The sequence below is a fragment of the Syngnathus floridae genome, chromosome 2 (genome assembly GCF_059516105.1).
Source record: "Syngnathus floridae isolate MCC-2025c chromosome 2, RoL_Sflo_1.0, whole genome shotgun sequence".
In the NCBI taxonomy this organism is placed as follows: domain Eukaryota; kingdom Metazoa; phylum Chordata; class Actinopteri; order Syngnathiformes; family Syngnathidae; genus Syngnathus; species Syngnathus floridae.
In genome coordinates, this window is record NC_142414.1 from 10,417,098 (window position 1) to 10,433,709 (window position 16,612).

Sequence of the window (16,612 nt, forward strand, 5' to 3'; positions counted from 1 at the left end):
CTTGAATGATCGTCAATCGATTGTCTGAGGATCCGCGTCGCCGCCTCCCCCATACACACCGCGCCCCCTTCGCAGGAGAGGACCGCGAGCCCAGCTGTGGTCGGGCGCTCACGGCAAGCGAGTGGGGGGGGAGTGCGTGGGCGGATGAGGAAGTTCAGCGCTCAGATTGATGGCCACACACCCATTAGAGTGACTACTTTTTTCTCCTATGAGTGGCGCACCGGCGGGGATCTCCATTCAGCAGGAGACAAATAAATAAAGCTGGATTTGTTTTCCTGTGGTGAAAATGACAATCAAGTTGGGGTTCGTCCTTTTGTTACTTCTGTCAATCCACGGTGCTCGGTGAGTCGGATTCATATCGCCTTTTAATACCTGCGCGACGCTTCTGCACAGCTTAAAAAAGTTGCTTTATGTAAATTGGAACGAATGCATGCATTCCCTCGCGCAACTGCACAGCCGTCAAACAAACCTAAACAACGACAAAAGCTGGGCACAAATGAATATCGTGTCATTTGCACAGCGAAGGGACATTAACAACGTGCACCACTTGGCCATTATGTTTACAGTTTGTCGGTGTTATGTTCCAGTCTAAATCTGCTGCCACACGGGGACGACGATGAAGATCTCCACGATACCACTGTCAATCAAATGCTGGTGCCTAGATCGCATCAGGAGGATGCCACGCTGATTCTGAACAATCTCCTCAAGGAATACGACAGGACACTTCGGCCCGACATTGGAGGTAAGACACCAAGCGTCAGAAGTTATAGATGTGTTTATGGTCCTCAGGACCACTCATCAGTGTTCTGCATTCTTTTACATTTCATGTGTGCAGTCAAGCCACCATCAGTGTGAGGACAGTCTAAATTAAAAGGCCTAATATAAAATACAATTAACGTCACAATGTCTATAATGTCCAAAATCTGATAAATTTGTCAGTGGGCCAACATTTTACTAGACTAGATTGACCTTAGGGGGCTGGACCCCAAATGCGTAAACTTATTATTTGATGTTTATTGTTTATATATTGTTTTTTTTCCCATTGCATCACAAAGCTGAAGACATTTCGGCTCTTACAGTCTTATTATGGCCATGAAACAACTTAAAATCACTTGATGTCAGAAAACTGTAATCGTCACCCAAATTTATGTGGCATAAATAAAGGTATTTATGCCAACTTCAACCTTTTCCAATCGAACAAGCACCTTAACATTTAGGATTTTATGTGCATTGCACTCATGTCTGCTTTTTCATAGGCACTCATTGCAGCTGAATATCACTTAATGAGGAAAACAATTAACGACAATAAAATTAAAAATATTGAGGTGATTTGTTATTTGCAAAGGGTGAAATGGGCATCGGTAAAGTTTTTCTTTTTATTATCAGGACGATGTTTGCATTACGTGTGATTGGCTGGCAAAGTCAGCTGGGATAGTCTACAGCTCGACCTTTTATTACGTTATAAAAAAAAAATGGAAGGATGTGAGGGGTAAGGGAGAGAGGGAGAAATAACCATCATTTCATGCTGTACCACACTGGTGGGAATCAATTCTGCTTTGTTCAACAGGAAATCTTTAGTGCATCAACTGGACCGAGAAGACAGCATGTGTGATTTTAAATAATAGATTGAATTACAACAGTGCGAGATTTAAACCCATTTGTTTTCCTCGTTTACGGATTACGTGAACACATTTTAAATGATTGCTGTTGCTTCCTTTCTCTCTGTTGAATTTATCGGTATGTTTGCACTCATTTTGCAAAAGTATCTTGCTCTGGTGTCATACTACTTTACTAAGTTGGCTGGCAAAACTATCACCTTTCTTCACACCTTAATGTGGAAACACACGCTAGATAAGGGTTGAGTGTACCAGATTGCACGTTTGATAGAAATGGGGATTTTCACCCAGTTGATGAAATGGTGAAAATAATACCTTTCTTGCACCTACTCGATGACCAGATGGAGGCAAGCGTTCCTTTGATTGCACCCACATCTCAAACTCCTTGGAGAAGAATGTCCCTCTTTCCAGAGGTGGGAAAGATAGTTGCTAATCATAGAGTTCCTTCCCAGGTGCCTTTTCTGAGGCGTGAAGCCATGATTGTGAGTGGTGACAACATGGACATGTCTCTCGGGTTAAGTGTGGGGGCGCCATGTTGCATGTGACTCACATGCTTAAAATGGAATATCTTTGTGTTATTTCTTCATCATATGCTGTAATCATTGTGTTTTGTGACTCAAGCAGTAATAGGGAGCCCAAGTGTATAATTTCGGAAATGACACCATAGGTGGATGTAAATTGGTTCTAGTTTAGTTTAGTGCTAAGCACAGGAGGAACAAAGTGGACTTAAGGGATCTTTTGTGTGCAATGGATATTATATACTACTAAAAATGACAAAGGATGGCAGTGGCTGGGGGTTTGAAACTTGGCTCTAGTCTTCCTGTGTAGTTTGTATTTTCTGCAGTGAAGTACTTTTTCACACAGGGCCAGGTAGCTTTGAATATGTTTTTCCATTCAATAAAATCACAGTTTAAAAAAAATGCATTCACTGTTTACTTGGTTTATCTTTGGCTTACATTTGTTAGATGGTCTAAAACAATAAAATGGGGAAACTGAAAAAAAGCTCACATTTGAGAAGCATGCAAAGACTTTTTACGGCAGTATATACTATATATTGATGCCGTGACCCAGTAGGATCTGTTTATTTCTATTTGGGCCAGCGTTTCTTTTCTTTCCGCTCCCAACTTGAATAATACTCACATGTGTGGACATCGCCAGGGAATTGCTCCTCTCCGCATTTTGGAGTAAACATGATGATGTTTTTTATGCTGTTTTTTTGTTTTTGTTTACTGCAACCTGGTGGGACTCTGCTTTTCACCTAAATCTTGACACACTTCTACATTTGTGCATGCTGATTAAGACCTTGCTTTTGCAGGCAAGACATTCATGTAAAGACCTAAAAATAATGAGAAACAAACATTCACTTTGATTAACAATGAGGGAGATTCGTTTAAAAACTGCCATCAGAGCCACCTGACAAAAACATGGCGTGTACTTTGTCTCCAGATATACAAGATTACTGTGATTCCTCACCACTTTCCCAACAGCAAGTGAAAATGGAAAAATGCATATAGAAGAGAGCTTTCTCTCTTCTTGGAAGTCTTTCTACATGTGGCAAACATGTACAAACCTGCCCACAATATGTGGTTGTCAAAACTAAAAGGGTCTGATATTGTGAGACAATACCTAGGAGGAAAAGTGTTGTCGGTCTGAATTTGTGTCATCCAGAAGTTGATGAATTTGGAAATGGTGTGGCTCACAGTTCACTCTAGAAAAAATATTTTGTTGTTGCCGTAAAAAAATGACGATTTTGAGTAATTCAAGGACAAGTTAACTTGTCTCATTTGAAGTATGGTATTTAAGTATATACTATCAACACGTGACTTAAATGGCAATTTTAAATCCCAAAGTGTGGTATGGTGTGGGCTTCCTCTATTAGTATGTGAAAGAATCACTGATTGAAATGTTTAAAATGTGCATAATGTTAGTGTTTTTAGCATTTTCTTTCAATATAGTAAAGTGCTGTTAAGTACAGTTCAGTTGCGTTAGCTTTTAAGTACAATATATTTGCATTTCATTATTTATTCATTATGTGTTTTCAAACATTTATTTGGGTGCACTATTGGTATAATTTTCATGGCCAATACATTTTTAACTATTATTAATATCCATCCATCCATCCATCCATCCATCCATCCATCCATCCATCCATCCATCCATCCATCCATCCATCCATCCATCCATCCATCCATCCATCCATCCATCCATCCATCCATCCATCCATCCATCCATCCATCCATCCATCCATCCATCCATCCATCCATCCAACCATCCATTTTCTGTACCGCTTTGTCCCCTCGGGGGTCACGGTATTATTGTTATTATTATTTTTATAATTATTATTATTATAAATTAACAGCAGTTTTTTATTTTCTATGTTTGAGCACAGTTAATGTTCTAACCGCATTTTTACAAGAACATTACATACAATATATTTTATGGGACCCATGGCTTGTTTTTGATGAAAATGTGGGCCAACCATGCTAATTTTAAATGCATTACCATGATTATGTATAGAACAACAGCCTCGAGCAGTTGAGTTCTCAAATGTGGTACGGTGCGGGCTCACGCTAGTGGTATGTGAAAGAATCGTTAAAATGTTCAAATGTGCATAATATTACAGTTTGGATACTTTTTCCAAGTTTGTACAGTGCTGTTGTTAAGTACAGTTCAGTTGTATTTCACCTTTAGGTACAATACATTTGCATCTCACCATTTACATATATGTGTTACTGTGGTACTTGGAGGGCAAAGTATTTTTTTCTCAATGGCATGAAGGTTAAGAGTTTATGAAGCACTGGCCTAAATGTTTTTAAATAGAAACACGTCATAGCCGTATTTCACAGAGACCTTATTTAAGTTTTTGTGTTTTCATACACAGTGTTCCTTGTATCCTTTGAATATTATCAACTCATCCAAAGCTTCTAAACACCTTGTCTGAAAATGTTTGAATCAGTGATGAGTTCATAACCGTATGTAGAAAATACTAAAACTGCTGTTTTGTGTTTGTCATATTGAGGAATATACTGTAACAGTAACTGTAAACTGCTGTGCTTCATTTACATTTCACAATATTATGCTTTGGATATATATTTTTTTTAAATCCAAAGTACTTCCAAATAATGGAGTACGCCTTTTTTTATTGTTCTGCCCACTCAATAATTTGCGCTCTCCTTATAAATTCCCCTGCTGTGTATGAAGAATGTGCTTATTATCCCCATTGCGCCCGCACCTTGCATGTTTGTCAGTTGCTGGCTTCTGCTGTCGATCCACTGATAACATGAAATTAATTTTGTGATTGGCTAGCTGTAAGAGAATCTATATTGTTGATTTGGAGATATTAATACAACTCATTTCTGCAAAGTTGCAAGGGACATTTCCCGAATGTCCCTCTGCAAATTATGCCGATGATTTAAGGCATGGGTAGGTAACTCCGGTCCTCGAGGGGCCTGTATATTGCATGTGTTCTATGTGTCCTTGTTGCAACACAACTGATTCAAATGATCAGGATTGTTATCCAACTTCTCCTTGCTCATTATCTACTAATCTACTACTGATTATCTATTATAATTATCTCCCCATGATTTAAGGCATCCTTAGATATGTTATTCCAAGAATGTCAGTCAAACTTTGATTTCATGTCGAGACTATCACATGTATCAGACGTGTGTCTCGTGCGCAGTTTAATATACTCACCTAAATATAATGGGAGTAGCACACTTGATCGCAACAGCAAAACTTGGTGTGAAGTGTCGCCCAGGTTTAAACTGCAAGCCAACCTTTCAGAGGACGGGGTATCTCCCTAAAGCTCTGCTTGCATAATGAGGGATGAATACTTGATGAGATCCAGTTGACAAACCTCTGTGTCGCAAATGAATTGTTAATGCTGAGGCAAAATCGTATGCGGCGAGTGTCTAGCGACACATCTAGGCCAATTACTCAAAGTTACTGATTTTCCAAAGAGTTTTTGTTATGATGTACCTCAAACAAGTCGTACTCCTTTGCATAGAGAAGCAACTGAGGCTTTTGCAAAGGTCAGGTTATGCCCTTTTGTTTGTGTTGTTGTGAGGTAAAGCAACTGTTTACCATCCAGCTGATTAGCAAGATATTCTTCTATTTTCTATACCGTATCTCAATTTTTCACCTTCCTGTCAGACCTGTCTCGTTTGTCAAGCCTTTATTGTTCCAAGCATTCCATGATTGCTACTCCTTTTTTTTCTTTAAAACTACTTTATATTTAGGTTTATCTAGTGATTTATCTGATTTTTTTAACGTCATAAAAGTGCTCTCCTCCTCCACTCCAGCATGGAAAAGCAAGGAAACAGTCGACATCCAGTATAATAGAGCAGAAATGTTATTAGCTCTGAGTTCCCATGTTTGCCCCTGTGAGGCTATCCTCGAGACTAATCTTCATATAAATTGGGTGACTGGTCGACCACCGAGGAGTACTGATCCTCACCTCAGTCGATAACAAGCAGTTTGCCTCAGATTGGACTGCGATTTTGTCCCTATTGTGTCACATTTCCTTTGGATTCTGACCATGATCCCTACATGACCCACTCGCGTCTATGCACGAGAGTGCACATGCTTGTGTGTGTGTGTGTGTGTGTGTGCGTGCGTGCGTGTGTGTGTGTTTGGGAGTGAGTGAGTGAGTGAGTGAGTGAGTGAGTGAGTGAGTGAGTGAGTGAGTGATTGAGTGAGTGAGTGAGTGAGTGAGTGAGTGGGTGGGTGGGTGAGTGGGTGAGAGAGTGGGTGAGAGAGAGAGAGAGAGAGAGAGAGAGAGAGAGAGAGAGAGAGAGAGAGAGAGAGCATGGTTTTGATTTTGAATGCTTTAAAACAGTATATGTCACTGTGCAACATGTTTGTGCATTGTGTTATGTTCACTTATTAATTTCTGTCACCATATACCGAGGCATATTAGAGGTTTTGAGCTTTTGAAGTCAAGGACTGTTAAGTAGTGAAATGATGCACTTGGTCTTCACAAATGATTCTGATTTCCTTGAAAATAGTGACTTGCAGTTGCACAAAAGAGACAGCAGCAGCATCTCCTCACACTGGCTTTTTCTCCACACTCTCCCTCCTTGACTGTGGTCAAAGTCGCTAAGCCTTCTATCTCTATTGAGCAGCCCTGCATGTGCAAAACTGCAGCTAACAGGCCTCCTGCCACATAGTCAGGCAAAACACAGGGGAAGTGACTGAGTTTCAGTATTTGACCAGATGGAAAACGAGAGTGCTCTGTAAAAACTTCAAAGTCCATTTTAGAGGTCACATTTGATGTAATCACTCCAGGGTGCAGGGTCATAGTGCTCATTCAATTACTGCTGTCTTCCATGTTATACAGCAGTGGTCTTACTTCACCCTTTTTGTTTGAGCAAAGGCAGCCTTGTGTGCTTACACTGCTGTTTACAAGCAGCAGTGTGATGAGATTGAGGAGATGGCATGCTTGGAAGTTGATATTCAAGGCCAGTGTCCTTCAGTAATAGCTGAAACATCATAAAATCCACTTTTGTCTTGGCGCATCACCAACCATGGAGTCCCTTTTCTCCTGTCCATCAGCTACGTAGTTCTCTTTCTCCTCTACAGTATGTCATTGAAAGGCCTTCAGGAAGTTTGAACCACTGTCTATTGTCATCTTAGTCACGTTTTTCCTGATGTGGTACTGAATGGAATTCTTCTAATGCTGCAGCAAGTACATGGAACTCGTGTGAGCTTGTGATAGAGCTGCAGGCCAATGCAGTCTGTCCAATGCGTGTCATCTGGCAGACCAGTCTAGTGTTGGCCCTCGGAAATGACAGACCATCCCTGAACCGTCTCATAGACATAATGATCCGGTTACACAGTAGAAAGAGAAGCAGAGAAGATAATAGAACAATGGGCGACAATCTCACACTGACAATCAATTCACCTCCTTCACCCAGCACAAATCACATTACTCTTGAGAAGCACCCAAAATGGCGCCAACCTCCGGTGGACGGGCCCATCCAGTTGGGACAGATATGCCTGACCCCAGCTGCCTCTACTGCGGTACGAAAGGACTCTTCCTCGACTTCTGTCCTGAGCTGGCTAAAGGCCAGGCTCATCAGTAAACAGGAGCTGAATCTATAAATCCTCCACTATTCGGATGTAAGTGTTAGATGTGTTCCATGTCACTCAAAACTCAACTCTGGCACAGGTCTTAGTTGATTCCATTGCTGATGACAATTTCATAGAGATATACTATAATAGACTTTGTTATAAAACATAACCTCTCTGTTTACAAGATATCCACTCCGAAGGAAATAGCGCCGCCACAGTTATGTCATCATTTATGATTAATTGGTTCTCACCCCCGCGTATTCCCTACTCAGGAGTCGGATGCAGAAGTGCCATCGGTCATGGCTCTATTCCTCAGAGTCAGAGTATGGCAGGAAGGGCGAGCTGCTCTGGGCAGACAGGTTACTTTTGTGTTTTTCGCCCAGATAAATTCTGTGAAAATTCTGAACCTGGTCCTTGCTTGTCGATAACACCTCGATACGGTGCTCAATTTTATTTACCATTATGTTCTTCATGTTCTTTGCAACTTCTTGTATTTCTCATATATTTTACCCCTGTCATCACTGTACAGTTGGTGGCGGTGTTTCCATCATGGTTGTGTATGTGAATCACCGAAAATATTTATTCGCTTCACATTAAAAAAATAGGCACAAGCTTGTCAAACTTTGCATGTGTCACAAGCTGTGCTGGGACAGCATGGGAATTTGTTTTGCATTCTTAAAAGGAGTTTCATCAGAGGAGGACTTACGGTATCTGTGGGACTCCATTAGGTTCTGTGTACTTCTTTAGCTTGTAGGGGTGGATGCTCTGGTGGCAGAAAAGTATCATTAATGCAACAGGGAATTTAACCATTAAAATAGACTCATCACCACACCATGATATTCTGTGACCTAGATATTTGAAAAAATAATAAAACACATCCATAGACACTGATAGAAAAAATGCTTCAGTCATTGAACCCAATACATGAAGAAGCTGCTTGCTGCCAGGATTATTGATCAAATCTAGGCTTTTTTAGCTGTTTTATAGTAGCCTACTTCACTGAAGTTGCACTACAACAATATTTAGTGTGTTTGTGTGTGTTGTGTGGTGTGCGTGTTATATTATGATACGGGACAGCAGCTTTATTCATGTGTACATGTAAAATATTGACAATTTCCTCAATTTGTTTTTACTGTCATTGATGTGTCATGCCTGATTACTTACTTGCTGCATCATTCATGGAATAATTGTTACCACTGGCAAAATATGGTGTTATTTTATTGCAAACAATTTCCATCTCTAGTTTCACAGGCTGGTGCATCACAATGCCTTTTATGCGCTTTATTATCAGAATGTCTCCTGCAGCCTGTTGTCCATTTATGATTTACAATTTAGGTTGCAATCTTGCAATGTGTTCACATTACGCACCATCTACTGTCATCTTGGGCAAAGTTATGTTACCATGGTGATCTCTTCCCTTCTATATCATTCAGTTCAATGGGTTTTTCTTTTTCTTTGTACTCCATTGAAAACCCTGCTATATCATGTTTATTTATGCACAATGATTGTGTCCTACTCATTTAAGTGGAATTGAACCCAAAAATATTCATTATATGTTCTATGCAGCCCAACTAGTCTTAAAATTAGTATTCTGATTAATGTTGTTTATGGAGTTTGAATTAAACAGCAAGATCCACTTATTTTTACCAATCTATTTTGCTACTTGCTGTCGACTGAAAATGACCTTCACAATTACTCAGAAGGTAAAACCAGTCGCAGCAGGAAATCTTTTTTTTTTTTTTTAATAGCCTTTGGAGTTTGATCAGTTTACTTCAGTTGGGAAGGTGATGAAGCTTCACAAAACCCGTTTTATTGTCAACCCATTTTGAATTCCTCCGCTAATAAGAAAGGAAAAAGAAATGGCTTTAGCTATAATGTAGCGCCTTGACGTTGAGGCTTCTACCAAACTGGGGTGCAGTATGTGTTGACAAGAACAGGCCAGGACTGAATGAAGGCTGACACTTTCCTCCTAATCCTTTGTGAGTCATGGCCACTTAATTGATTTCTGTTTGACCCTCACGCTGCCCTGTGTCTCTCCTTTTACCACAGCAGTGGAAGTTCACATTTCCAACACTTGCTAAAAGCATACTGTGCTGTTTCTTTGAAGAGACTAAAAAGAAATATGAACTGTATTGACCAAAGCAAAGAAAACATGGATCCCCTGCCTTCGACCTTTTGCAAGTGTCACTTAAAAAGAAAAGTGTCACTTTTGAAATTGAAATGAGGATAAATGAACCAAATATTCACTTCTTAATGTACGCTAGACAGCAGTTTATATTTGGCTCTTTGAATACATTTTCATGGTTATGATTAATAAACAGCAAGATCATTTTGTTGCCCTCCTCTCATTACACCTTCCATTCTCAGATCTACTATAGATACTTGCTTAAAAGCCGCTTACCCAAATACAGTCAGGCACCTCATCCACACAGCAAACACACAAGAAAAGTACTTGCCGTTTGTACAGAGTATTTCTTAAAAAAAAAAAAAATCTGTGTGTGTTTAATGTATGCTGCTGCTCTGGAAGAAGGTAAACAAGTCCAGTTTCTCAGGGTTTGTATGATTGCATCAGAATTGTTTCCCAGCTGTGTGGCTGCTTCCCTTTTGCTTGAGTATCTGGAGAAACCCAGCAGGTTACCTATACTGGAGTTGAAAAATAAAGCGAACATCAATCATAATTATGTAACTCTTAATACCTCAGTGATCATTAAATGGATACAACCAATCACGGCTCATTTAACGTTTGAACTGAGCTGTTTGTTACCTGACTTCTAAGCACGTAAGGCTATTTTCAGTCAACAGCAAGTAGCAAAATGCGTTTCTAAAGGTGTTAATTGTAATGGGAAATAATTAAGTTATTCAATTCACAAGAGACAAAATGTTACTGCTGAAAATGGCGAAATAACTTAAGTATCCCTTTAACCTGTCATGATTGAAATCATTAATTATGGTGAGTTTACTTCAAGTGCTCTTGGGCAGACAACAAGTGGAAAGGAGTTGCAATTGGCAAGGCAGACCATCACGCTGAGTGGCTTTCTTGCACAGACCAATGAAGCACAAGCACAATTTAGCTCGTATCGTTGCATCCACCTCTGCTATGTCATACCACAGACTGTCCCTCACCGACTGACACCACACAATGTTTTGTAGTTTCAGTTATTATTTTGACTCTGATTATGAATCTAGTCCTGAATGAGTAATTATTTCACTTTCAATACTTGTGTTTCATTGAGATTTGGAACGTGTCATTTAAATGTTACATGTTTATACTTATATATCTTGTCCATAATGATTTCCAGAACTGGTGGAACCCGCTGGTGAAAATTATTTATTTGAATTGGAAGATAAGCCTCTTCACTGCTATTTTTTTTTTTTTTAATCTAAGGGAATTGTAGAGTGATGGAAAATGAAGTGTTTTGGCATTTAGCTCAGATGTTAAGCATATAAATCTATTATCTTGCAAATGCATACCATCAATGTCAATTAAAATGTTTTTTAGGGAGCTTTTTCTCAGAGTCCTTCAGATCGTGTTTTCCAAACACTAATTTTTTTCTGTAATCAACCGTTTGATTGAAAGAGACACCAACATCTTTTAAGGGAATACAAAGTGTGTCGTATCACAAACTCAAATAGTGCAACAGGAGTGGATCGGCAAAAAGATGCATGGTTTTTGGAACTGCCAGCATTAGGGTGACTTGAATGATTTTTTCCGACAAACAATGACTGTGATTCTTATAAAAATATTTTGAAAATGTATGCGAAAAACTAAAATAATTTTCAACTGTTTTGTTAAAAATGCTCATTAGCTGTCTTGAAACTGGGTGACAAAGGCAACTTGGTCTTTTCTCTGGACTTTTCATGCTTGCTCATTAACTGTCGACCTTTTAAAAATGTGCATGCTAATTGATCATTTCAGTGCTCCCGGAATGATTTGACTTAATAGCTCTATGATACCTCCCACCCTCCCTCCCTTATTCAGATATAACTATTACATAAATAATATGCTAACAAGTTTACCAAACCATCCGTGTCACTCTAAATCATGAAATCTTCATCCTCTGTGTCTTTTTTGAACAACTCAGCTAACACCAGCGATAGAAGATGCAGCTGCTTCCTCTTCTACGTCGCTTACGTCAGACTCATCAACACAATTATCAACACATGCCTAGAGCGCCCTCTTGCGATTTAGTGTGAAAATAACGTGAAATGATTTAAAAATGTGTTAATAATTTCACACATAAGTCGCTCCAAAGTATAAGTCGCGCCCCCAGCCAAACTATGAAAAAAAACTGCCACTTATAGCCCGGAAATTACGGTAATCCTTGCCTTCGTTACATTTCGTTTAGACTACTGTCGTGCACTTTACTTCGGTGTCAGCCAGTCCTCCATCAAACTTTTCCAGTTTGTCAAAATTCTGCTGTTCATCTCCTAACTGGAGCTCGTAGGAGGGAACACATAACCCCAATTCTGGCATCCCTCCACTGGCTCCCAATACATTTTAGAGAGCATATATAAATAAAATTGAATTGTATTGTTTTGTATTCACAGATACAGTTAATAGTCTCAATGGCGTCGTAACACTTTAAAATTTCATAAAATCAGAATGACTTGTTTATAGACAACCCTGGAAGTGTTTCTGCCAGGTCAACATGAAGTAATGTGAGTTCGAAGGGCTTCTTCACATATTAACGAGCAGTCGCACACGAAATGGTGCATGACTAGAGTGGCTATGTTTGTGGAGAGCAATGGATTATGGTGTTTACAAACTACTCTCCTCCGTAGCCCACTTAAACTCTATGAACCATAAATGTGATTTTAATTGAGAGAGGGATTGAGGTTCTATGTATTGGTCCCACTGGAATAATCCAAATGGAAATGTTTACAGGACACAAAAAAGTAAGACTATTCAGCAAGATGACAATACACACAGAACACAGACAAAAAAAGTTGTTTCAACTTTACCTAAGTTACTCTATGGCAGTCTTATCCTATATGGAGTATGTATATACTATACACAATGTAAGGGAGTAGTTGGAATTCCACACACCCAAAATCATTTAAAAAAATGTTGAAATGGTCATTATGAATTGACAGGAATACATGATCAGTATGATGTTTGAAAAACATCTGCGTGGTTCTATCCAGCTCAATTTGTATTTAGTCATGCTGTCTGTGTCCACACCGGCCAAGAGCAGTGCCAATGCTTCTGTTACGCACGGATCACTCTTCCCCACAGGGATATCTTCATGAGATACTGTCATTGCACCATATTTAATACTTGAACTACCTTGCCGTCGTTTTGACGTTTTTCCCAACTTTTATGTGTTATTACGCTGCGCATACAGTATAGATTGACCTGGTCTCTTGATTTTCTGTAAATATTTCATTCCTATAGTGCACTTTATGGTAATATAAAAATGGTTTTGAGTCATTATTCTTTGAAATACCGAGCGCCCGTCAATTTGTTGACTTTATTCATCTTACGCACATTGCGATGGGAGGGCGCCACCAGGTTTACATAACCGGCGGCTGCATTGAAACGCTACTTGTCATCATGAGCTATAAAAAACATTATAGAGTATAGGAGGCATTACAGCTGCTAGAAAATATTGACAAGTCTGAGGATGAATTAGGAGGCTGTCCGAGGCAAAAAGTCCCCATGCCCCTGCAAAGAGGAGCCGTGTCGCGTCAAATATAATAGGCTATGTGATATTTATGACATTTTAGACAGTAACAATATAAAATAGAAAAAATTCTATTGTCTTAAAATACGTATGCTTTTTTAGAGGTATATTTGTAATTAAACAAATGGTGAACCGTATTTATTCTGTGTTATTGAGTGTACTAGTTTGCACAGTGTAAGTGAGCAAATGATCAACTTACTGCAGCTGAATCACCAACACTGAGGACGCTGTAAACTAGAAATATATGATATATATAATGTTTGGATGGATGGATGGATGCTTTTAATAATGCTACGCAAGCCAGTTTGGCTGTAATATTAAGTCACCGTTAGTTCTTAACGTTAGCAGTACATCATCACGGGTTCGCTTTATCGCATCAGCGACACGACAAAGTATTTATTCCGAACAAGTAGTCTAATATAGCATACAGCAAGCCAATTTCCAAACAAAGCTCCAGGTCACATCATCCCTAATCAAGACGGTAACGAAGCAGAGTAACAAAGGATGCCTATCACTGAGAGAGCCTTATACAATTCATCAAATGGGCGTGTCTGTGTGTGTTCTGTTGTTACCAGACGCTGGTGAGTTGTGTGTGAGGCCGGTTTGCAAGGAGGCCCAGCTGCGTTACCAAATAAGGAGTTGTTTTGTCTTATCTCCGTGGGGCCATTCCGGTGAAGATTCACTTTTGGTTGTGCAGTCGCATCGTCTCGCATCTGTCGGGTGCTTCCTTTTGCAATCATCCACCACCTTTTGTATTTCCATACATACTCACAAACCCACTCATCATTATCAATAAATGAAAGTGAAAGTGATTATAAAAACAGCACTACAGTTGTGTCCTTTTTATGCATCTAGATGGCAGCATAAATGTATGTCCCTTGAATATAACTTCCTTCAGAATTCCTTCATCCCCCCCCTTTTAATCCCTTGTAAGAGGTTATGACTTCTGACCCATAGCTCCTTGAGTCACCCTCCTGATGAGGGCATCATGTACTTGGGGCCTTCTCTGTCTGATCCCTCTGTGGTAGTAACAATAAATCTGGCGCGTAGCATAGTAATGTGATGGGTGTGTTCTGTTTCATTTGATTAATTTGATTACCAAGCAAGGTCAGTGGAGTCGAGACAGACAATGGCGCACATCCCCTGCGTATCTTCATTCTTAACAGACCGCCCATAAACCGTCAAATTTGGACACCATTCCCCCACTATAACACTCAGCACTGGCTCCCAACAAGGATGTGTCGTGAGTCCTTTACTCACTGTACACTTACAACTGCACACCATTCTCTCGCCAAGTCCATTTTCAAATTCACCAACAATACCACTGTAGTCAGGCTCATCTTAGTGGGAGACAAGTCAATTGAGAGACTGTCGGTGAGGAGTCAAGAGCACAACCTCACTCTGAAGACCACAGAGACAAAATAATTCATCCTGGACTTCTGCAAACACAGCACTCAATTTTTTCAAAGGGTTACCAAAGATGTGAGACTAATCTTGAGGGCAACATTTGGCTCACTGATATCTGTCGCTCTCCCCGAGTGGAGCTGCGTGGTCAGCTGGGATCTATGCTCACAATGCGTAATGTACTTGTCACGGACCGAGCTGGTATGAATGCTCTTTCTTCTTAATGGAGGCGCTCAGGGTAATTTTGTAATACAAAAGGGGCCAGCTATTTTTCTTCTCCAAAGCAAGATTGGGAGGAAGATGAGAAAAATGAAGAGGAGGGTGATGAATTCACCTGGCCTCTATGGATCTGCTACTCCCATTAGTGGAAGTTGTTTGATCCATGCAACTCAGTTCATGCTGTACTTTGTTCTTCATGTTTTCCCTTTTGTTCTCATGAATGAGATGTCAAAGAAGCTCTGCAGAGACAGGTTTCAGACCCTGTCTATAGTCTCCTTTCTGTATTACTTTGTAAAAGGCTATTCAGGTGGGATTGAGCTTCAGACTACAATGACCACAATCTGCACTTTGCTTTTAGTCATAAATACATTTTAAGTATGATTGTATCATTTGGAAAAGTTGCTGATGATATATTGTCCTGTAACCTGAGGGTGCCAGAATACCCCAAGTGAAAAATCAAGATTTTATTGTGAGCCTGAATAGGAACTTGTTGCCCACTGCTGTACTTGTCTTCATTAGAAGGTTAAAGAGTGTGGGAGCGGCCAACAAAACTCCAAAAGAAAATAGCCGTAATTCGGGGATGTTGTGAAGTGAATTCTTTTCAAGGTCTGGTAAAATACCCGGTCTACCACAGTAGGTGTTCAGTGCATTGGTGCTTCCATTTTATGCATCCAAAAAGTCTCCAATTGATCAAGTTCAAATCTGATCAAGTCCAAATCAGGTGTTGTGTCTTTTTAAAACACACATAACACAAAAGTCCTGAATCTGTAATGTGGCCAAACATCAAGAATACGTCCCCTATTTTTACCAACAGACTTGCAAATGTGAATGACAACTGAGGAGTGGCACAAACTGAAAGGTAGACATGTAGCAAAGTCCCTTTTGCAAGTGAATTGTTATCCCTAATTGGACAGTTGGTGGAGCGTGACACATTCCTGGAATGGAACCAAGCCTCCCAGCAGGCATCCACCAACGCATGTCCAGCACAGCAGGTTCTTAGAGGCTCAACGCTCTGATCCACACGCATGAACACACCCTAGAATCTGTTATGTAGAATGACCTCTTAGACTTGTGAATTCTTGCATAATTAGGGGAAATACAGAACTCTAGAATATTGAAAAGTATGACAAATTACTGAAATTAATATTGTCATGGATTGATGTAATTTTTAATTTCACTCGTTAGATTACATGGAGACTGTTTGACTTCCTTAATTGATTTGGCTGCTGTGTCAAAGTATCTTTGAGGTACTAATTGCGGTCTGCTTTCGTAGCTCGCCTGCATCTTTATTTGCTTATGCGTAGCATCACCAAGCATAATTTCTACCCTTTCTAACCTGCAGTCAATCCTGGAAGCTACCTTCGCTTGACAATGGAGATGTGTGCATGTGCAAAATTATCCCATCATATTTAAACTCATGTTAAATGACTAATGTTTATCGTCAACTAAAACGTGTGAATTGGAGAAAATTCTTGAAATTTCCTCAAAATCATTCTCAAAATTTAGTATCCAACAAATGAATGATCTCGCCACTTTTACTGTCATATAGACGCTTAAACATCATTGAACATTTGCTATAGTTTACCATTCAGACCGCATTAATACTCAGTCTCA

The 16,612-nt window shown here is 39.8% G+C and overlaps 1 protein-coding gene across 2 annotated transcripts in view; it reads left to right on the forward strand.

Moving 5' to 3' along the window:
• Positions 1 to 112: 112 nt before the first annotated feature.
• The window catches only part of LOC148401646 (gamma-aminobutyric acid receptor subunit gamma-3-like), a 48,193-nt gene continuing 31,693 nt past the window's right edge, over positions 113 to 16,612 (forward strand). Inside the window, exons 1-2 of one of the 2 annotated variants that reach the window (XM_088358582.1) lie at positions 113 to 342; positions 567 to 742. In XM_088358582.1, coding sequence (XP_088214708.1) covers positions 287 to 342; positions 567 to 742 — 232 coding nt within the window. In that variant the 5' untranslated portion in view covers positions 113 to 286. The remainder of the gene's footprint in view (positions 343 to 566; positions 743 to 16,612) is intronic. The other variant, XM_088358574.1, reaches the window with a different exon arrangement.